This window comes from Rattus norvegicus, chromosome 3 (assembly GCF_021556685.1).
Source record: "Rattus norvegicus strain SHRSP/BbbUtx chromosome 3, alternate assembly SHRSP_T2T, whole genome shotgun sequence".
NCBI lineage: Eukaryota > Metazoa > Chordata > Mammalia > Rodentia > Muridae > Rattus > Rattus norvegicus.
Window position 1 is genome coordinate 155084104 of NC_141536.1, and position 19494 is coordinate 155103597.

The 19494-nt window shown below is 53.0% G+C and overlaps 1 protein-coding gene across 2 annotated transcripts in view; it reads right to left on the minus strand.

Moving 5' to 3' along the window:
* Positions 1-4003: 4003 nt before the first annotated feature.
* Prex1 (phosphatidylinositol-3,4,5-trisphosphate-dependent Rac exchange factor 1) overlaps positions 4004-19494 on the minus strand; it is a 150431-nt gene continuing 134940 nt past the window's right edge. Inside the window, exons 24-36 of one of the 2 annotated variants that reach the window (XM_087652402.1) lie at positions 17822-17904; positions 17618-17708; positions 14813-14941; positions 13366-13407; positions 12234-12454; positions 10860-10959; positions 10008-10151; positions 9803-9917; positions 8429-8495; positions 7229-7401; positions 6908-7010; positions 6623-6690; positions 4004-5508 (exon numbers count right to left, since the gene is read on the minus strand). In XM_087652402.1, coding sequence (XP_087508528.1) covers positions 5466-5508; positions 6623-6690; positions 6908-7010; positions 7229-7401; positions 8429-8495; positions 9803-9917; positions 10008-10151; positions 10860-10959; positions 12234-12454; positions 13366-13407; positions 14813-14941; positions 17618-17708; positions 17822-17904 — 1379 coding nt within the window. In that variant the 3' untranslated portion in view covers positions 4004-5465. 2 annotated transcript variants of the gene reach the window in all.

Sequence of the window (19494 nt, forward strand, 5' to 3'; positions counted from 1 at the left end):
AGGCCGTATGGAAAGGAGTGTTCTACGCTGTCTGTCAGGGCTCTATTAGATTGGCTTACACAGCTAGGATTGAATCCAACCGTGTTGGGAGAGTCTCAGAGCCTGCTAGCTGCTTATGAGTAAGGTTGGATGCTTCAGCCTGGTATCAAAGGCCTAAAGGATCCTAGAGAGAAGCCGGTCATCAAACTGGACCTGACTGGAAGGCCAAAGAGCCTAGGTTCTGATGTCACTGAAGAATGGTGGCAGTGTCAGCGGCAGCATCTGGGTAGATGAACTTATCAACGAAGAGTAAAGGTGAGTAGGCAAAAGCACTGTACTGGCTGGTTTTGCCCGTCAACTTGACAAAAGCTAGAGTCGTCAGAGAGTTAGGACCCTCACTTAAGGAAATGCCTCCCTGAGATCCAGCTGTAAGGCATTTTTCTCAATTAGTGATCAATGCGGGAGGGCCCTGCCCAGTGAGTGGTACCATCCCTGGGCTGGTGGTTCTGGGTTCTATAAGAAAGCAGGCTACGGGCTGGAGAGATGGCTCAGTGCTTAAGAGCACTGACTGCTCTTCCAGAGGTCCTGAGTTCAATTCTCAGCAACCAGATGGTGGCTCACAACCATCTGTAATGCGATCCGATCCCCTCTTCTGGTGTGTCTGAAGACAGCTACAGTGTACTCATATAAATAAATAAATCTTTAAGAAGGAAAAAGAAAGAAAGCAGGCTAAACGAGTCAAGAAAATCAAGCCCGAAGCAGCACCTCTACATGGCCCCTGCATCGGCTTCTGTCTCCAGGTTCCTGCCCTGACTTCCTCTGGTGAGGAACAGCTATGTGGAAGTGTAAGCTAAATAAAGCCTTTCTTCCCAATGTGCTTTTTTGTCCTGGTGTTTCATCGCAGCCACAGAAACCTTAACTAAGATAACTGGTATTGCTTTTCCTTCAGAACTCTTTAGATCTGGGCCATCCTGGAAGGTACCATCCATTCTGAGGGATGGCCTCCCTCTTTCCCCATCTGTTAGTCCTTGGAGGAAACACCCTCGCCCTCACCCTTACCCTCACCCCCACCCCCACTGATCCACCCAGAGGCAGCCTCTCAGTTGATCCCAGTTGATACTAAGATCAACAATCGTTCTGAGAAGTGTAGATGCAGAGATCACAGTAACAAAGTCTTTTTCTGTTCCCGCTGATGAACTTGGACCCATTCAGTTCCTTCGTCTCCCGTTTCCCTCTCTGCCATTCAGGTTCCCAAACTAAAGCCAGCTTCTCCTGTGGCATATCTGAAAGAGAGTCCGTGACGCCCGATGGCTTTGGTGGCTTCTGTTTGTCATGTGGAATGCCCCTGCCTCTGGCTGAGAGCTGCACCGGGAACTTTCTCAATGTACCATTCGGGAACATGTGACCCTTAAGCCAACTGAACCCTTTTTTCCTCTGTAGAGTGGTAAGAGCATCTTCAAGCTACTGAGCAGTATGCCTGATACACAGTGTCACTTCTAAATGTCATAGCTGGCTCTTCAAAGACTTTTTGGGGACAGCTGGGTTGACTGGAGAGTGAGAAGCTCCCTTTGAGGGACTGGCTGTGTGGGACAGGTGCAGAGAGAGACAAGGACATACACTTGTGGGGAATGTCTACATTCAAGTCATTCCTGAACACCCCCTCTCACCCAACTACCACTCTACCTTGCCTCTAACTCTGGAGTAGCCAGGGACCTTTCTCGAGACAGCCTGGCCCACAGCGCCACCTGGTGGCCATGGTTCTAAGTGGTTCCAGCTGGTAAGTGCGGGTACTGGGGAAGGCGAAAATTGTGGGTTAGCGGCCACAAGCGCCTCTGTAGTTGACAAGGGTCTTTTGTGTTCTCCTGGATCCAAATGGAAGAAAGATGAAAGGCAAAGGAGAGAAGGGAATGGAAGAGGAAAGAATGGAAAAACAGACCTAGCACAAAGCAAAGAAAACCAGAATGGGCACAGGCACAGAAGGGAGGTTGTGGGGTGGGGGAGGAATAGAAACAATAATGGGAGGGGGGAGGATGGAGGGAGGGGAAGGGAGAGAGAGAGAGAGAGAGAGAGAGAGAGAGAGAGAGAGAGAGAGAGAGAGAGGAGTGCACTCAACCTTTCTGCCTGACCGCTGCTGTCCTTATCCAAACAGCCTCACCCACCCTTTCAGGCAGGCACTGTCCTCATCATGGGCACCTGTGGCCAGACTGTATTTGAAGCCCCTAGGAAGGACCCTACCTGGCAACCACAACCTCTGGGCATTCTGCGGTCCCTGGTGCCCCCTGCTGGGCAGGCTGGGCTCTATATGCCTTCAGAAAGTTACTTCAGGGCCAGACTGTCCTGAAGGAAACTGAGCCTCTGAGAGAGGTGATGACATCCCTCCCTCCCAACAAGCATAGGGACTGCAGGGTCAGAGGGCAGGCAAGAACATTAGCCTTAAAAATCATAAGCCACCCCCACCCCAAGTCTGAAAGTCCCACCAGACGGGAAACCCAAGCAGCTGCACCCGGTAGTATCAGGTGTGTAATTGATGTTCCCAGCTCTTCTCACCAGATCCAAGACCAGATAGGACTGGCTCAAAGTCACAGACACACTCTGGTTTCCCTGCATTACTTCTGGGGACCTTCTCTCTTCACACCCCAGGGCAGGATTCCTACGGACACCTTGGAGCCTCCCTGGCAACTCCAACTGCACACATCTGGAATCTGGATGATCCAGAGGATTCCACTCCATGCCCTGAAACCCTCAAAGAAACCCTTAGAGAGTTCAGTACGGAGTTGTTTGAACCTGGAATTGAGAGGCAAGGGCTACCCTTTCCACAGAGACCCAGTGGCCTTCAGAATAGAGGAGGGACAGGTGGAGACTATGAGGGACTTGTGAGAAGCAGACAGGAGTATCAGTGTTTTCCAACATGTAGGAAATGAGAGAAGACAGGAGTAGAAGAGGGAGAAAAAGAGGAAGGACAGAAGGAGGAGGTCACTGGGGGCTGGCCAAGGCCTGCACATCAAATTTAGCCCAAGAAGCAACTGGCTGGGCTGGAGTTACAAATCCTGGCAATTCGTGAAGACCGCCTCAGCCTGAGCAGATTTAACACCCACAAAGCGTGGGAGCCACCTGGGCCCTGGCCTGGGTGCAGCAGGATGCTCTCGTTGGCCTGTGTGGAATCTGTTGAGTGGCATGCTGTGGCCAGCTTGGATTCCAGGTCTCACTGCATTTTTTAAAAAGATTTATCGGGCTGGAGAGATGGCTCAGCAGTTAAGAACACCAACTGCTCTTCCATAGGTCCTGAGTTCAATTCCCAGCAACCACATGGTGGCTCACGACCATCCGTAATGGGATCCGATGCCCTCTTCTGGTGTCTGAAGATAGCTACAGTGTACTCACATACATTAAATAAATCATTCCTTATTAAAAAAAAAGATTTATCTATTTTTGTGTATGTGTCTTGCCTACCATGTATGCACCTGTTGCCGTGTGTGTGTCTCGGTGTCCACAGAGACCGGAAGAGGACGTCTTGGTCCCCTAGAGCGGGAGTTACAGATGACCATGAGCTGCCATGTGGGTCCTCTGGAAGAGCAGCCAGTGCTCTTACTGCTGAGCCCTCTCTCCAGGCTGTGAGGATTTGAAACTCCACTTCCGCTCAGATCCACTGTGGTCTCAGACACCGAGGCAGACAGTAGTTCTTTGGTACTCTGTGTACTCACCCTGACTCCTGAACACACAGGGAACACCCAGGACAGGGCAGGAAACCTCTAGAAAAATAACAAACACATTTCTCTTCCGTAAACAACAGATTTGACAGCTTAGGATCCAAAATAAGGTTGGAATTCAATATAAAACCTCCTAGTTGTTACGTGGGAGCTGGTCCTCGTCTCTTAGGAGGGAACTGAGGCGCGGTGGTTAACGGTGTAGGCTCAGGGACACTGACAGCCAGAATCTAAGCCACGTTCATGTGGCTGCCTGGGCTGGAACCTTTCCGGCGACACTCACTGAGACATTCACCACCAAACAAGCAGACCACACCTTCTTTGTATTATATACTGACTTTTAATAATAATAAAAAATCTATCATGGATTTAATGAAAAGAATCTGTACATTTAAAGTAAACCAGGCGTGATGCCCTGGCCCTCGGGGCCCTTCCCCATTCGGGGCTCTGGTTCTCTGGGTGAACGAAACACATCAACAAAGGTGACCCGGTTATCAAGAGAAAGGTGGCCCCAGGGGACCGAGGAGACCATACTCCCGAACCCAGCCTTACAGCCTGCCACAGGTGAGAAGGCGTCCCCTCCCTCCTCCTCCATGCATTTCCCTCTGACGTCCAGAAGTTGGAGAGCAGACAAACAGTCCAGGGGTCCCCACGTGCAGCCCCCCACTCAGAAGGTAGGACAACAGGTTCCTACCTCTCTGGTTCTCTAACAGGTCCCAAACGACCCGCTGTGAGATGACAATATCAAAACAGAGTACACACAGCCCAGCCCTAAGCCCGCAACTGGAGCACCTCTCAAACTCTGGTCCAGTCACTCAAACAACAAAGTCTCTTGGGTGCTGAGGCAGGGGGTTGCAGGGGGAGACAGTGCTCATGACCCTTAAGATTTTAAAATGGAAATAATGACATCTTAAACTTTTTCAATAATTTAGTTCCTTTTGTTTGTTTCTTTAGTAGAACTGAGTAACGTTGCTGATACTACTTTAGGTTGGTCCCATTAGGCGAGATATACTTTCCTCTGAAATTTAAAGTGTCAAAGACATGATCACAGAAACCTTAGGGGGAGGGGGAAAAACTCTTGACAACACTAACAATAACAGTAAGAAGAAAGAAAACAAAACATAGACCACAGAGATGTTGTGTTGTATAAATTAACAGAGCCAAGCTGGTGCCCAGAGCTGGCAGCTCAAATCCCAATGGTAGTGGGGGTTGGAAGCCAGCAGGGCTCCCAAGTGTCCATGGAGTGACAGCTGTTCAGCCCAGTATCCTCTCCTGGCAGAGGCCATGCTGTCCCGAGTCAGCTGGGCTGGTTAGTAAGGGCAGGAGGCGTGTCTGGAAGCATACGGAAGCTTCGGCCAGGACAGGAAACAGGTAGGGTCTCCTGGAATGTGACCCTGGGAGGAACCCAGGTTCAAAGTGCAGCTTTGCCATCTGAGGAGCGGGGTCTGCAGGCCTTCACCCGCCGGACCCTGTGACCTTTCCCTGTGTAGGGGACCTGGGTGAGTGCAGGCATCCAGGCCGGGCTACATTCATGAGCTCTGGGGCCCCAAGCAGCCCTCAGGTTTCAGGCGTTAAGTATGGAGAATCTGCCAGCCCAACCGTGATCTGCCGGTCCAGAGACAGTGTATGCTCGCAGAGGCTTGACCTGGACGGTGGCGGCAGGGTCAGCTGGGTAGGTCTTGACACAGCTATGGCAGAAGCCTCGGGTCACCTTGCAGCCCCTCCGTGTCCTCCCACATGGCAGCTGCAGAGGCAGTGGCCGAGCATGGAGCAGGTCGGTGTTCAGAGGTCTCCATCCACCGGAGGCTGGCAGAGGCGGTAGAGGCTGGTGGGCAGAGGCGGAGAACGTGAGGAGGGACTGAGTGGCCCGCCACATGTGGCTAGTTTCCCCTTCTACTGGGACAAGCAATCTACACCCAGAAGAGTACACAGAGTAGTGAGCCCCGAACCCGCCCTTAGCACCTTGTCCCCTCTCAAAGGCAGATCCCGGTCCTCTAGAGCAGTTGTTCTCAACCTGTGGGTCGCGACCCCTTTGGCAGCTGACTGTCAGATATTTGCATTATGATTCGTAACAGTAGCAAAAGTAAAGTTACAAAGTAGCAATGCACGAGGACACAGCATTAGGAAGGCTGAGAACCACGGCTCTAGAGGCAGGCAGGGTATCTCCAAATGATGTGTGTATTTGGGTGCATATAGGGCATTGTGAGCCTGTCTGCCTGTAGCCTCCACAGCTCCTTGGATTCGGAAGGACTGCAGAGTGGAGGCACTGCAGAATACTATCCATGAAGGAGTGTGTGCAGGGCTTCAAGGAGAGAGGTAGCCAAAGATAGGGATGATTTTAGGGGTAGGGAGGCCACTGTGGTGAACTGGAGTGATGGAAGCCACACTAGGACACGGTACTGAGTTAAATGTCTAAGCGTAGACTGTCTGGGGCCAGCTCTGCTATTAGCTGTGTGACCTTGGGTAAGATAATGAACATCTCTGTGCCTCTATGTATCCACCTGCCAATGAGGCTCCCAGCAGAGCCTCGCTCACGGGGCTGCTGCCGGGGTCAACTGGGGTTACAAGCGGGTGGATGACACCGTCCCTCAACAGGCCGGGCATGATAAAGGCACGAAGACAAGTTGAGAGCAAAAGAACATGGCAGACCAAAGGACATGAACAGGATGCGGGGAGTGGGCACCAAGGCCCTGATCAGAAACATACTGGGTTCTGGGGGACACTGTCACTGAGAAACACTGCCTGAAGCCTCCACTTCAGTCACCACTCAGAACTCCTGGGCAGCCACTGGTGGCAGAGTGGGCAGGGACTGAGGAGTCATGACCTCCTGAGGGGCTGCGGGAGTTGGTAGCTAAAGATGACAAAAGGCTAGACTGACAGAGTCTTCATGGGGGTGGGGAAGGAGCCCAGTGGTCAATCAGGGGTGGGTAGCCACTTACCGTGGTGCACCTTGGGGCATTGGGTCTTTGATGCGGAGGTTTTTTGCCAGGATCTCCACTCGGGGGCCCTAGAAGGGAAACCCACTGTCAGGCCTGGGCCTGGAAGTCAGGGGGTGGGGGATGGGGTGGGGGTGGGGGAGCCAGGTTGGATAGCAAATGTGAACAGCTGAGACAGACTGAGCAAGATGTCTGGGGCTGAGGAGGACCAGTCCTGAGATGAACCACGTCCCACGGGGCTAAGCTCAGCGTGGTCCAGGCCACGCTGTCCACAGCGGGTGACCTCACCTGCTTGCGCATGATGTCTGTGGCCTGCATAACACACTTGGGCAGCAGCCCGTGGCTCCGAGCCAAGATGGCTGCTTGTTCCAAGGACACGCTCAGGGTGCTCCTGCGGTGGGTGAGGGAGGAGATCAGACAGGGGCGGCTTCCTAGGCACCACTGACCCTGGCCACTCCATTTCAGAGACAGGTAAGCCAAGGCCCAGAACATGGGCACTGCAGCACCCGGATTTGAACCCAGCCCTCCCACCTCTGTGCGTGAGCCCCCGACTTCCCAGAGCCTACCCGGCCCCTCCGCTATGTCCCATTCGGCCTTGGGCAGGCTCACCGCTGCATGCCGGTGCCACACATGGTGATCTGACACGCCCCCAGACGGTAGCAGAGCTCAGAGGAGACGGGGACGAGGCCGGCACCTAGGCTCCCACCAGCACCAGCTTTCGGGTGCACGAAGGACTTCATGAGGCGGTAGAGCTCGTCCAGGGCGTTGATGGGACGGATCAGCTGCAAGGGATGCGGCAGATGTCCAGGAGAGGCCTGCAGCCCTGAGACCTCCACTGGCCTTCTCTGACATCTGTCTAATCCAGCCGTTACACAGCTGTCTTCCCAGTACCTTTTTCAGACCTCGAGAGCCATCAGCAGCTCCCACTACCCTGTAAGTTGGCATTTACTGTTGTTTCAGTTCTGACCTCCCAACCTGGCTCTTCCCCTGCCAAGCCCAGCCCCGCCTAAGCCTAAGTGGGGCAACCTCTTTTATCCTCTCTAAACCAGTCACAACTCGTTCAAGTGCCCACTCTCCAAGTGGCAAGCCCAAAGGACCAAAGTGACAAGCCATTCCTTATACCGTCTCCCTCAACCGTAATGATCCTCTGGTCTGTATCCAACGGACCACGAAATCCCCAAAGATGGTGCCCATACTCCTCAGAGCTCACAGCCTCTGAGCCCTGTGGCCAGTTCCTCACAATCCATTCCAAGTTCAAGGCCTGCCTGGGCCCGAGGAGCCAGGAGACCCAGAGAGATGCATTATGGGTGAGGGGCAGAGGGACAGAAACCTCTCAGGGCTACCATGACACAAAAGAGCCACAGCTAGATCTCAGCGCATCCATCTCTCCCAAGCAGCTGGAAGCCTCTGCTTTGTCGCCGTCCTTAGGGGACCGATGGGACCCTAAACTGGTAAGAACAGACGTGACACTTATTCTTAGCCAAAAGGCCAAGAAATAGTGGCACCGCTCGTTCTGATGGAAGAATTCTGACTTCTAAATGCCTGTCTAGAACCTGAAGCAAAAGGATGCCACGGAAGCCACACTTAGGGTGGCATTCGCCACTCTGATGCTTAGGGGGTCTCAGCTCGAGAAACGTGATAGTGTTCATCAGAGAGCCCCCAAGGAAATGAGGCCAGCACGAGCATGTCACCCAGGAAGCCCTAGGAGGAAGAAACAAGCTAGCAAGGGTTGCCCCTGGGCCTGATTCTGGTTAGAGCAGACTCAGCCTGTAGTGACCAACCCCACCCTGCCCAGGAACAACAGCAGACCTGGTCGATCTTCACAGCTGTGGTGGTAGCATCTGTGGGGAGGTTGGACCGCTCCAGGTAGAAGGCCCTGAAGGAAACAGACAAGGCTGAGAATCCTGCCACCACACACACATGCTCTGGCCCAGCCTAACACTGCCCCGGGTCCTGGCCCCTACAGCTACAGCTCTGTATGCTCCCCAGACTCTCCGAAGGAGGTCACTGAGTGCCCACGGTTACCAGCTCTTCCAGTGACCCCAGGGAAGCAAGACAGGGTCTCTTGGCTTCAACATCACCTCCACCTTCCCGCCCTGGACGACAGCCCAGAGCCCTGCTCCTCCAGCCCCATTCCTGCCTTCTCTTCTCTAAATATTGAACGATTGGCACAAAATTGTTCTGGGTTTACCAGCTTGTGGACTTTCTCACCCTCTAAATCCTTCTATACAGGGCTAACCAGAAAACATTGGCCCTTTTAACCAGAGTCCTTGTCTTCTGTAATACAAGCCATAAAGAATTCAGGAAGAAATTGTGTGTGAATAAAACTTTATTTATATATAAGGAGTGAGCCAGATTTGCTGGCCCACCCTTGAGCGAATAAGCGTTCATGAAGAACAGGATGGCTTCTCAGACCTCAGGGCCATGCAGGGCCCACCGAAAGACTCCAGGAACACTCTGAGCAAATGGAATTAGCAGCTAATCAGACAGACACCGGATAGACAGAAGGACAATTAAGCTGCAAACTGTGTGCCACGTCTTAGTGCCTAGCAAATGTATGGAAGCTTTGACTTCCAATTTGCAAATGGACAGAGGGGGCCTGGGAAGAGAGCGCGCCTCTCTGTGGAAACTCAGGCCCCTGTTCTCTTCCTCATGGTACTGTAGAGAGAGCAATGAGATGGGACTTGAGAGAGGCTGTGTTTGGGAGCCTGGTCTGGGGGGTCTGGTAAAGGCGAGATTGTGGGCGTGTTGGCGGCTATGGCAAGGGTGTGGTTGTAGGCATGGCTGTAGGTATCTGTAGTGGGGGTGTCAGATCTTAGCTGTTTTCCTGGATCCAGCTGTTCTCCCTCTGGACAATGTTCTGTCCACTGCTCACTTCTCTCTGGAAATTCTCCTCAGAGCAGGACCCAGTGCTAGGAGCCCAAAGATCCCAGAAGCTACTCAGTTCTTCCCTACACTGAGATAAATGGGCCAAAGAGCCTCAGTTCATCTGGCTGTGTGACCTGGGACAGGCTATGTGGGCCTCAGTAGACTCAGTTGTATAATGGGTCAGCAGTGGTCTCTATGCAGTGCTGTGTGTGCGAAGAAGTGTTAAGCTTGCCCATGGTTTTGCATGATGTGTCTGCACACTGTAGGTCCCACAGCCTTCATCCCACCCTCACCCCACCAGCCCATGGCGGCTACCTGAGCCTTCTATAGTACTGCTGAACCTTCTCCAGGGACTGCGCATTGATCTCCTGCTGCAGATCTTCTGCAGCCTGGCTTCCTGGGGGCGACGGCCCTTCCACATTCTCCAGAGCTGTGAGGGAAGGCATGGGAGGGTAGGTGCTGGGTCCTGGGGTGCTCAGTGGTTTTGCCTCCACCTAGGTCCCTCAGTCTGACTGCTCACCTTTTGTGAATAGCACGGTGTGCAGCCTGAGGCTGGCCCCACCCTCCAGGCGAGAGGGCAGCCTGGAGAAGTGGAAGCCATCGAGGTAGAAGACTACCTTCAGTGCCTGCCTGCTGCCCTCAATGTGGTAGAAGACGTTGGTGTCTGTGGAAGCAAAGCAGAATGGCTCACTTAAGGAGGCCAGAGTGGCACTCCAGAGGGTTAACCTTATACTTCCAGCCCTCCTGAGTCACAGGGGTAGCCTCAGACCCTCTTGTCTTCCCAGCCTTGAGGTAGCATTCTGGGACTTCTATGTTTGACATCTGAGGCTGCCCTATCCTAATATCCCAGAGGAATAGCATCAAAGACCTGTTCTCATGTGCTTTGAACAGTCCCATGCAGCCTCCAGACCCTGCCTGTGATGACCTCCCCTTTCACCTACCCTGACACTACTCCTGCCACTGAAGAGAGCTGGCCATAATGTCTTCAACTTCCCTGACCCTGTCCTTCGACTCCCTTGCCTGGCAGCTCAGAGCAAAAGCTGTTAAAAAGCCCGGCTGTAGCTTATCAGCACCATAAAGAAGAATTATGGCTGACAAACTTGACTTAGAGCCCATACCTGTACCAGGCAGGCATCACTAATCAATCACCTCTCCTCCCTGAGCTCAACTCAGCTTGCACACAGGTAGCTGCTGTCAGCTGAAGACTTTGCCAAGTATTTTGTTGTAGCAACAAGAGAAGTAGCTAATACTTCTATGCTTGCTCCCCAAAGGCTGACTCTGAAAATTGTGTTGGTCCGAGAGGCTTGAGCAGAGGGGAGCCAGTGTGGCTCTGAGGGACCCAACTCAGGGCAGGAAGGGAGGGCTCACTCACTGGCCACAGAATTCTCATCCAGCTGCTTAAAGGAGAAGGTGACATTGTCCAGCTCCGACAGTGTCACCCAGATGTCCTCCAGCATGGTCCGTTCCTCTTTCTGCAGGGAGAGGGGGGGTGAGGGAGACTCAGATGCCACCCTATCCTGGGCTGCCCTGGAGGTGCCATGCTTCTCACCTACGAGGCTGGGAGGCCTGTGGGTGTCTTGGGTGTGGCTGTACATATGACATCATGGTTCATCCCACTGCTTGTCCTAGACCCCATATGGGTCAGAACTCAGTTCTGCTCTGACTTCTGTGTGGCCCCAGTAAAGCCACACCAAGTATCATCTAAAACGCAGCCAACTCCATGAGCACCCACACTTCTCTTTGCCCTCTGCCCCCCAATACCTGTTCTGTACCCCTTTCTCAAAGCTGTCCAGATCCTGGTCTTCTTACCCCAACCAGCACCTGCCATGGCTGCCGGGGCACACTCAGTCTGCCTCTATCCAGCCTCCCAATTCCAGTCATGGCCATTCTCACCAGGACACCTCAGAGGGTTCTTTCTCCATCTAGTCCCCTAACCGCCTCTCTTCAAGGTCATGAGCTTCCTTTTAAAACAGCCCCGATTACATGAGTCCCCTGTCCTTCAGCCTCAGAGCCACCTTCTACCTGCAGATCTCACCAACCTGACTGTCCTCATTGGCCACACGGGCCTCTCCCCGGGGCCTTTGCACATGCTGTTCCTCTGCATACTCCTCCTCAGACCTCCATATTGGCTGGCAGTGGTCATAGATCGGAAGCCGCCTCCCCAGAAAGTCTGACCACTCCCTCCGGAGAGACCCCCTCCTCTCAGTCTACTTCTCTAGGAAGTAAGCTGCAGACCCAGCAGCCAGCTCAGTGCTGGTGACATCATCCTAAGAGAGGCTAGAGAGGGCGGCCGTGGGGCGGGGCCAGAAGCAGCTCTCTGAAGGCTGGTAGCAGTGCTCACAGTGACCAGCAGGGGGTGATCTGGGGCCGTGCTGCCCATGGGCCACCTGAGGTAGTCTCTGGAGCCGCATGTACTGGATCTGCTTTTGGATACTGGGCCAGCACCCCTGCCCTCGACATGTACACTAGATGCAAGTAATATTCTCTCCCTTCCCTGGACTCCTCGGCTGCCAGCTCAGACTGTCAGGAGCCTTTTCTGTCAGGAGCCACGGGTCTTTTCTGTCTGTCTGCCTCTCTTCCCCAGGACACCACAGAGCATAGGGGCTATTCACTGTTCATCCACAAACTCCAAAACCTCACGGTAAATGCTCAGCAAATGACTACCACATGAACCCCTCAGTGAATGGGGGCCGAGAGTACCCTCAGTAGTGTCTCTCCCGTGCTGCCAACGACCTCAGCCACTCACCACGGTGGCTGGTGCCAGCAGGGACTGCCAGTGCAGCAGGACACCGGTGGCTGCCACCTGCTCCAGCCACTTGCGGCTGGCGTCTCTGCTGCTCTCTTCATACTCGCCGTTGTTGTTGTAGCGGTAGTCGAGGGCGGCCAGCAGCTGCTCCGAGAAGGTGCACACGGCGGCCACCAGGGCCTGACAGAAGACAGCATCCCTGCGCAGCTGCAGCTCCGTGTCTGTGGGAGGTGCGTGCGGGAGCCTCTGGGTGAGTGGTGCTGTGCCTAGAGCATTTCCACCCTCAACACCCGAGCCCAAGACCCGGCACACCCACGGGGGCCTGTGGGGAATTCTGAATGGACAAATCAGTTGCCAAAGGCTGGTTCCGGGAAAAAAAAACAAAAAACAAAAAACAAAAAACAAAAAAAAACCTAGCTCCTCAAAAGAAGACAGATCCACCCCAAATCTCACTCTCCCACTGCCCAAGTGCCTGCTTCCTGAGGAAACAAATCTCTGGTTCTTCCCAAGGTGGGGTCCAAACCCTGTCCCATCTACACTACAATGAGCCATGGGACCTCTCAGCCTGGGCCGCATGAACACTAGCAGTACTAGTCCCAAGAATGTTCTCCCCCTGCCTCATCTCCCCCATGTTCTGACCCCAACTGGCCAATGCCAGGCAGTTGGTATCTGTATAAGAGTGGGCACATCTACACAAACACACATCTGTATACTTACGTGGTCATATGCACACACACACACACACACACACACACACACACACACACACACACACACAGAGGCATCCTGCAGCTCCAACCTCCACTATTCAGGGCTAGGCTCTACCGACTCAGGCCCTATGTTCCTCACCCATCATCTTCCACCAGTCTCCCTGTCAGCACCCACCAGGCCCAATAGGTAGCACTACACATGGCTCATATTCCCTGGGACCTGAGACTTGTCCCCTGCCTGGCCCCAGAGGAAAAGGTGAAGTCCAAGCAGTTCTCCGTGAGACTGGGAGCCAAGGCTGCCTCCCGTGCAGGTGCTGAGGGCCCCATTGAGATGCTGTTGGCCAGCAGAGGGACATCACCCCACCCGGTGGCCACAGCAGCCACTGTGCCTCCCAGGGGCCCCTTCAAAGCCGCATTCTTACCTGTGCATTTCAGCAGGGCCAGAAGCAGCTGGTTCTTCCCATCTGAATGGCGGAAGAAGAGAGGAGGAGGCTGAGCAGGGCAGGCAGAGGCAGTGGCAAGCCAGTGCCTACAGCACATGGGCTCTGGCTCCTCACTGAGGAGGTGGTACTTGAGCTGTGCTCAGTGCATGCTGGGTAAGTTCCAGAGCCCTTGGACAGCAGAGATGGAGCCCCCACTGCCAGTATCCCTGTATGCTTGTCAGAGAGCTGTGTTGGGGTAACCTTCTGTACACTGTGTGAAGGTGTGTCTCTGTGTATTCAATGGTTAATTCTGTATTGGTAGAGAGCTACGGGTTTTCTATTTTATAAACATTCACCTTCCTCACTTGTTGATTGGCTTAATAAAAAAACTACAGCCAATGGCTGGGCAGGAAGGGGAAAGCGGAACTTCAGCGAGAGGGATGGTCTCTGGGAGGAGTCCTGAGAGATTCACCCTTGGAACACGGAGAGGAACAGATGTGCCAGGGCCAAGAGAGGGGTGAAGAACTAGCCACGTTGCAGGACGTAGTGCCAGAAGAGCCAGGTTAATTCGGATGAGCTGGCTGAGAGTCTGCCAGCTACACTCCTAAGCTTTAATAACTATCAGTAGGTCTCTGTGCCACTTAACCACCGGCAGGTAGGAGGAGTCCCGCTATGCAGCGGAAAACAGGTAAGAAGGGATCCCTTGGGCTGGAGAGATGGCTCAGTGGTCAACAGCATCAACTGCTCTTCCAGAGGTCATGAGTTCAAATCCCAGCAACCACATGGTGACTCACAACCATCTGTAATGAGATCTGATCCCTCTTCTGGTGTGTCTGAAGACAGTTACAGTGTACTTATATAAATAAAACAAATAAATGTTAAAAAGAAAGAAAGACTGCCTTGGTGGCAGTCAGGTCCCAGACTTATGCTAGTAACCTACTTCTGTTTAAGAACCAAGTGGCTTGGCTTGAGACAGCCACACCTCTACAATTCCTTCCTCCAGCTCCTGGCCCCAGGAGCCTGACTCAGGTGCCCAAAGGCTCAAATAGGTAAACATATGTCATGTAGAGGTGGCCACTAAGGTATCAGGATTTCTCATATCACTGACAACTCAGACCGGTGAGCTCCAATCTGTGACAATCAAGGACAAGTAGAGACCGGAATGGAATCCAGTTTCAGATCGGAGAAGGAATGAAGCCAGAATACCAGCTTCCTGACTACAAGAAGCCTCAGTAAGAATGGCCCCCATTTCCAAGGCTCCTCCAGCCATACAGATAGCCTGGGGCCTCATCAGGTCACGACATTCACTAGGAAATGACTCGGCTTCTCTGTTCCTCCCTAGACATGAAGACAGGGACACATAGCGAGGCCCGTTCCAGACAACACCACAGTCTATACTCAGAACCAAAGGCCACCGACATGTGTGACACCCTTTCCACCCACTGACCTTCCACATATCGCTGGATGTTGTCTACCAGGGTCCTGATGGAGCTGGGTAGGTTCCAAGGGTCCTCCTGGATGCTGATCTGGATCAAGTTCCGGCCTCGGACTGTGCATTCTTCTTTCTGTTTGAACTCTGGGGCGGCAAAGCAGCAGGAGTGTGTGAGGTCAGGAGAGGGCTGGAAGTAGCTCTGAAGAACGGTGGCACCAACTGCCTGTGTCCCATCACCAGGTCACAAAGCTCACTACCCTATGTCAACATAACTGATGGGACTCACGGGTATTCACAAGTCGTGCAAGGCAAGACTAAGGGAGGCGTCACAGTACGGCATCCACAACAGACACCCTTAATCAGCCTTGGCACTCCCTCCCCGTCTCCCCACAGCTACAACCAACCCCGTGCAGACATTACAAATCAATGACAGCTGGTTCTCCTAGAGCTGGAAGGTGAAGCTACAGGCTCCTTGGGTATTACATCCTCATAGCCATAACCAACTGAGCCGGCAGATGAGTGTTAGCCCAGTAACCTTTCCCTGCACAGAAGCAGCAGCCCCGGCTTGGAGCAGGAAAGGTATAGGAGTTATCTAAGGTCGGTCATTGAATCTGCCCAGAGCAGGACCAGTCAAAGGTCAGGCAGGCACTTGACCCTCTCCTTTAACTGTTTGAGTTTCTGAGACCCCTGTGGTTATGCCCTCCACATCACCTCTGACACTGGGTGGTGCCCCTGAGACAGTCCAAAGGTTCTCTGCTGTCTTATACTATGGGAAGATGGCTGGCTATCTGAATTTAGTCTAATATACACAATGGGTGACCCAAGAAGTCTGGAGAACACTGACTCATCTCAAGGTCAGAGTGTCCAGAGCAGGCCTAGAAGAATCAGTTTACTGGTACCTTGGTGTAGAAACAGACAGATGGATGATGGGCGGGTGGATAAGCAGATGTGGGGCGGGAATGGGTAGGTGGATGGTGGATGACAGCAGATGTGTCAGTGGATATGGGCGCTGGAGAGTGAATAGGTGGGAGGATGGAGATGGGTGGGTGAAGGGTGGAGAGGAGGGCAGGGAGGGAAGGAGGAAGGGTGATGATGGATGGATGGATGGATGGATGGATGGATGGATGGATGGATGATGGATGGATGGATGATGGATGGATGGATAGATGGATGTGTGGGTGGATGAATGGATGGGTGGGTGTGTGGATGAATGGATGGATGAGTGGGTGGGTAGGTGGATGGATGGGTAGATGGGTGGATGTGTGGATAGGTGAGTAGATGGGTGGGTGAGTAGATGGGTGGGTGGGTGGATGGGTAGATGGGTGGATGGATGAATGGGTGGGTAGGTAGGTGAATGGATGGGTGGATGGGTGGGTGGATGGGTAGATGGGTGGATGGGTGGATGGATGGATGTATGTATGTATGGGTAGATGGGTGGATGGGTGAGTAGATGGGTGGGTGAGTAGATGGTTGGGTGGGTGGATGGGTAGATGGATGAGTGGGTGGGTGGGTGGGTGGGTGGGTAGGTGGGTAGACGGATGGATGGGTGAGTAGATGGGTGGATGGGTGGGTGGGTGGATGGGTAGATGGGTGGATGGATGAATGGGTGGGTAGGTAGGTGAATGGATGGGTGGATGGGTGGCATGGGTGGATGGATGGATGGATGGATGGATGGATGGATGGATGGATGGATGGATGGATGGATAGATGGGTGGATGGGTGAGTAGATGGGTGGGTGAGTAGATGGTTGGGTGGGTGGATGGGTAGATGGATGAGTGGGTGGGTGGGTGGGTAGGTGGGTAGATGGATGGATGGGTGAGTAGATGGGTGGGTGGGTGGGTGGATGGGTAGATGGATGGGTGGGTGGGTGGATGGATGGGTGGATGATAGGGACATGTGTACAGGTAGATGGATAGCTGGCTATACGGGTAGGCAAAGAGAGGGAGGGAGGGTTGGTGAATGTATAGGCAGATGTATATGTACAGACAGATGTGGGGCAGATGGGTAGGATGTGAGTGAATGTTGGGTAAGCAGATGGAAGGAAGGTGCATGATAGATGGGTGGGCAGATGATGACAGAGGGAGGGAGAGAAGGAGAGAGGGAGGGAAAGCAGAAGGGAGGGAGGGAGGGAGGGAGGGAGGGAGGGAGGGAGGGAGGGAGGGAGGGATGAACGGAGGGTGGGTGAGTAGATGCAGGGCGAATGGGTCAGAAGGGAGATAGCTACATGGCTTGAATGTGTGAAGGGGAGGATCAGGGATGCTCATCTTCCCCCTCCCCACTCAGTCTGATGCCAGGAAGGCCTTAGCACGGCTTTCCCTCAGGAATCCCTCTCAAGGGCGCTCTGAGCAGGCACCGGGACCAACATGTGCCGAAGACGGTTTTGGTGTTGTCTCCGTCTCATCTGTGGCTTTGATTTGTTGTTAAGGAGTGACATGCCGTGCTGGTCTTTCAACTACACGGAGCTTAATGTGGTACTCATGAAACTAAGTTTCTAATAGGAGAGTTTAGTCTTTAAGTTACATCAGCAATAAAACTGACCATAAGTGAAAATGATTCACGCTCTGATGTGCATGGACTCTGTGAGTCAGGCTCAGGGAGGACAGCTCAGGGACTGAGATCATGCTCCAGGCTGTCCTCCTGCCTCACCCCATAGGCCCAGGAAAAAAAGAAAACAACATTCCAGGCTCAGTCTGAACGAACACAGGAGTGACCAGCCCTGGCTCACAGGCTGGAACTGTTGGAACCAAGACCGTCCCATAGCTGTCCTGCAGCAGAGGGACAGAGACCTGTGTGTGCCCATGTCCTTTAGAGTCCCCTCACCTTGCCAGCTGTGCTCCATGGGGAAATGCCTGGTCTCCTCAAACGCCCTGCTCATCACAGGCCCCTTGAGCAGGGCATGGATGGAATCCACCTAGGGACAAAAAGCTCCCTTGATTACAGACAGGAAGGGCCTGCCACCCACAGCATACCTCCCACCCCAGTGCGATCAGAGCCATCCAGGGTACAGTGGGGGAAAGGCCCTACCTGGTTAAAGAGATGTTCCAGGCAGCCGTGAAGTTTGTCCTGCTTGTCGGATGGGATGCGTATGTCACAGGGCAGCTCATCCCCTGGCACAAAGAAGGAACCATAGCTGTCAGCCATGCTGTCCCACCTCACACCTCCCCGAGAACTGCTATGGCTACAGAAGCACACGAGGACCCACAGGGGATGTGGATGTGACAAGCTCAGGCCCCAGCCGAGCCCTGGATAGAGCCGTTTACCTTGTGAGTCTCAGTTTTGTCACGGGCATCAAAGCCTTGCAGGATTAGCAGCAGGTGACAGCCAGGGAGAGGACTGATCCAGCCAGTCCTTCCTTCCTGGATTTTCTTTCTTTTTGCAGAAAATATTTAATGACATCCTACTTATTTTGCTAGGGTTGGCTGTGGTGCTCATGTGGAGGTCAAAGGACAACCTGTGGGCGTCTGTTTTCTCCTTCCACCACGTACGTCCAAGAAATCAAACTCGGGTTATCAGACTGGACAGTACATACCTTCTCGCACTGAGACACCGCACTGGCCTCTCTTGATTTTCAAGTTAATCTCTTTACACCCAGGCTGGCCTCTTAACTCAGTATGTAGCCCAGGCTAGCCTCGAATTTCCAGCAACGCTTCTACCTCATCCTCCCAAGTGCTAGGATTATGAGCAAGAGTCAGCAAGCTTACGCTCCCTCACGTGAGCATCCCCCTGCAGTGCTACCGGGACAGCCTTCCCATCCATCACATGGCTCATGGGCTACAGTCTGTAAAGTCTGCTCTGACCTCTGTTCCCCTTCCTCTTCCCTCCCTTCCATTAAACAGATGTAGAATTATGCATCGACTCTGTTGGACAGACTCACGGAAGGATGAGAACAGACACAACAGCTTGAGACCTACAAGGCTGGGAACTCACGGGGGACAGGATACCTTAAACTCTTGAGGGAATTTTCAGTAATGTACTCTGTGGTCACAAAATGAATTCTTCCATTCTTGTGGTGGGGGGAGCAGGGCTGGGGGCAGACCCAGTGCCCTGCACATGCTGGGCAAACATTCCACCACTAAGTATGTATACCCATAGTGTACAATGATTATTATTTTTAGTCTGAAGCATTCATGTGTGTGTGTATATGTGTGCGTGTGCACGTTTGTGTGTGTGCATGTATGTGTGCATGTGTGTGTATGTGTGCATGCGCCTGTGTTTGCGTATATGTGTCTGTGTGTGTGTGTGCATGTGTATGTATTTGTGCATGTGCGTATGTGTGTGTACATGTGTGCATGTGTATGTGTGTGTGACACTGGTAATGGCTGGTTCTTCTCTTTGTTTTACTGGATGCTATGTCCCCAGCACCTGGCTGATCTTGGGTATATAGTAAATATTTTCTGAAAACTTGTCCCATGCTATGATGTTGAAGAGTGTGATAAGATACAGCAGAACAGAGCCAGATGTAGCACTGCACGTCCTTTAATCCCAGCACTCAGGAATGAGAGGCAGGTAGATCTCTATGAGTTCAAGGACAGCCTAGTCTACAAAATGACAGCCAGGACTGTTATACAGAGAATCTCTAACTCAAACAAACAAAGCACAAGACCCAAACAAACAACCCCACCCCTAACAGAACCGCCACAATCCTCACCATGGCAACCTTGCCATCCCATATCCCCCAGCAGCCTCTTCGCCTGAGG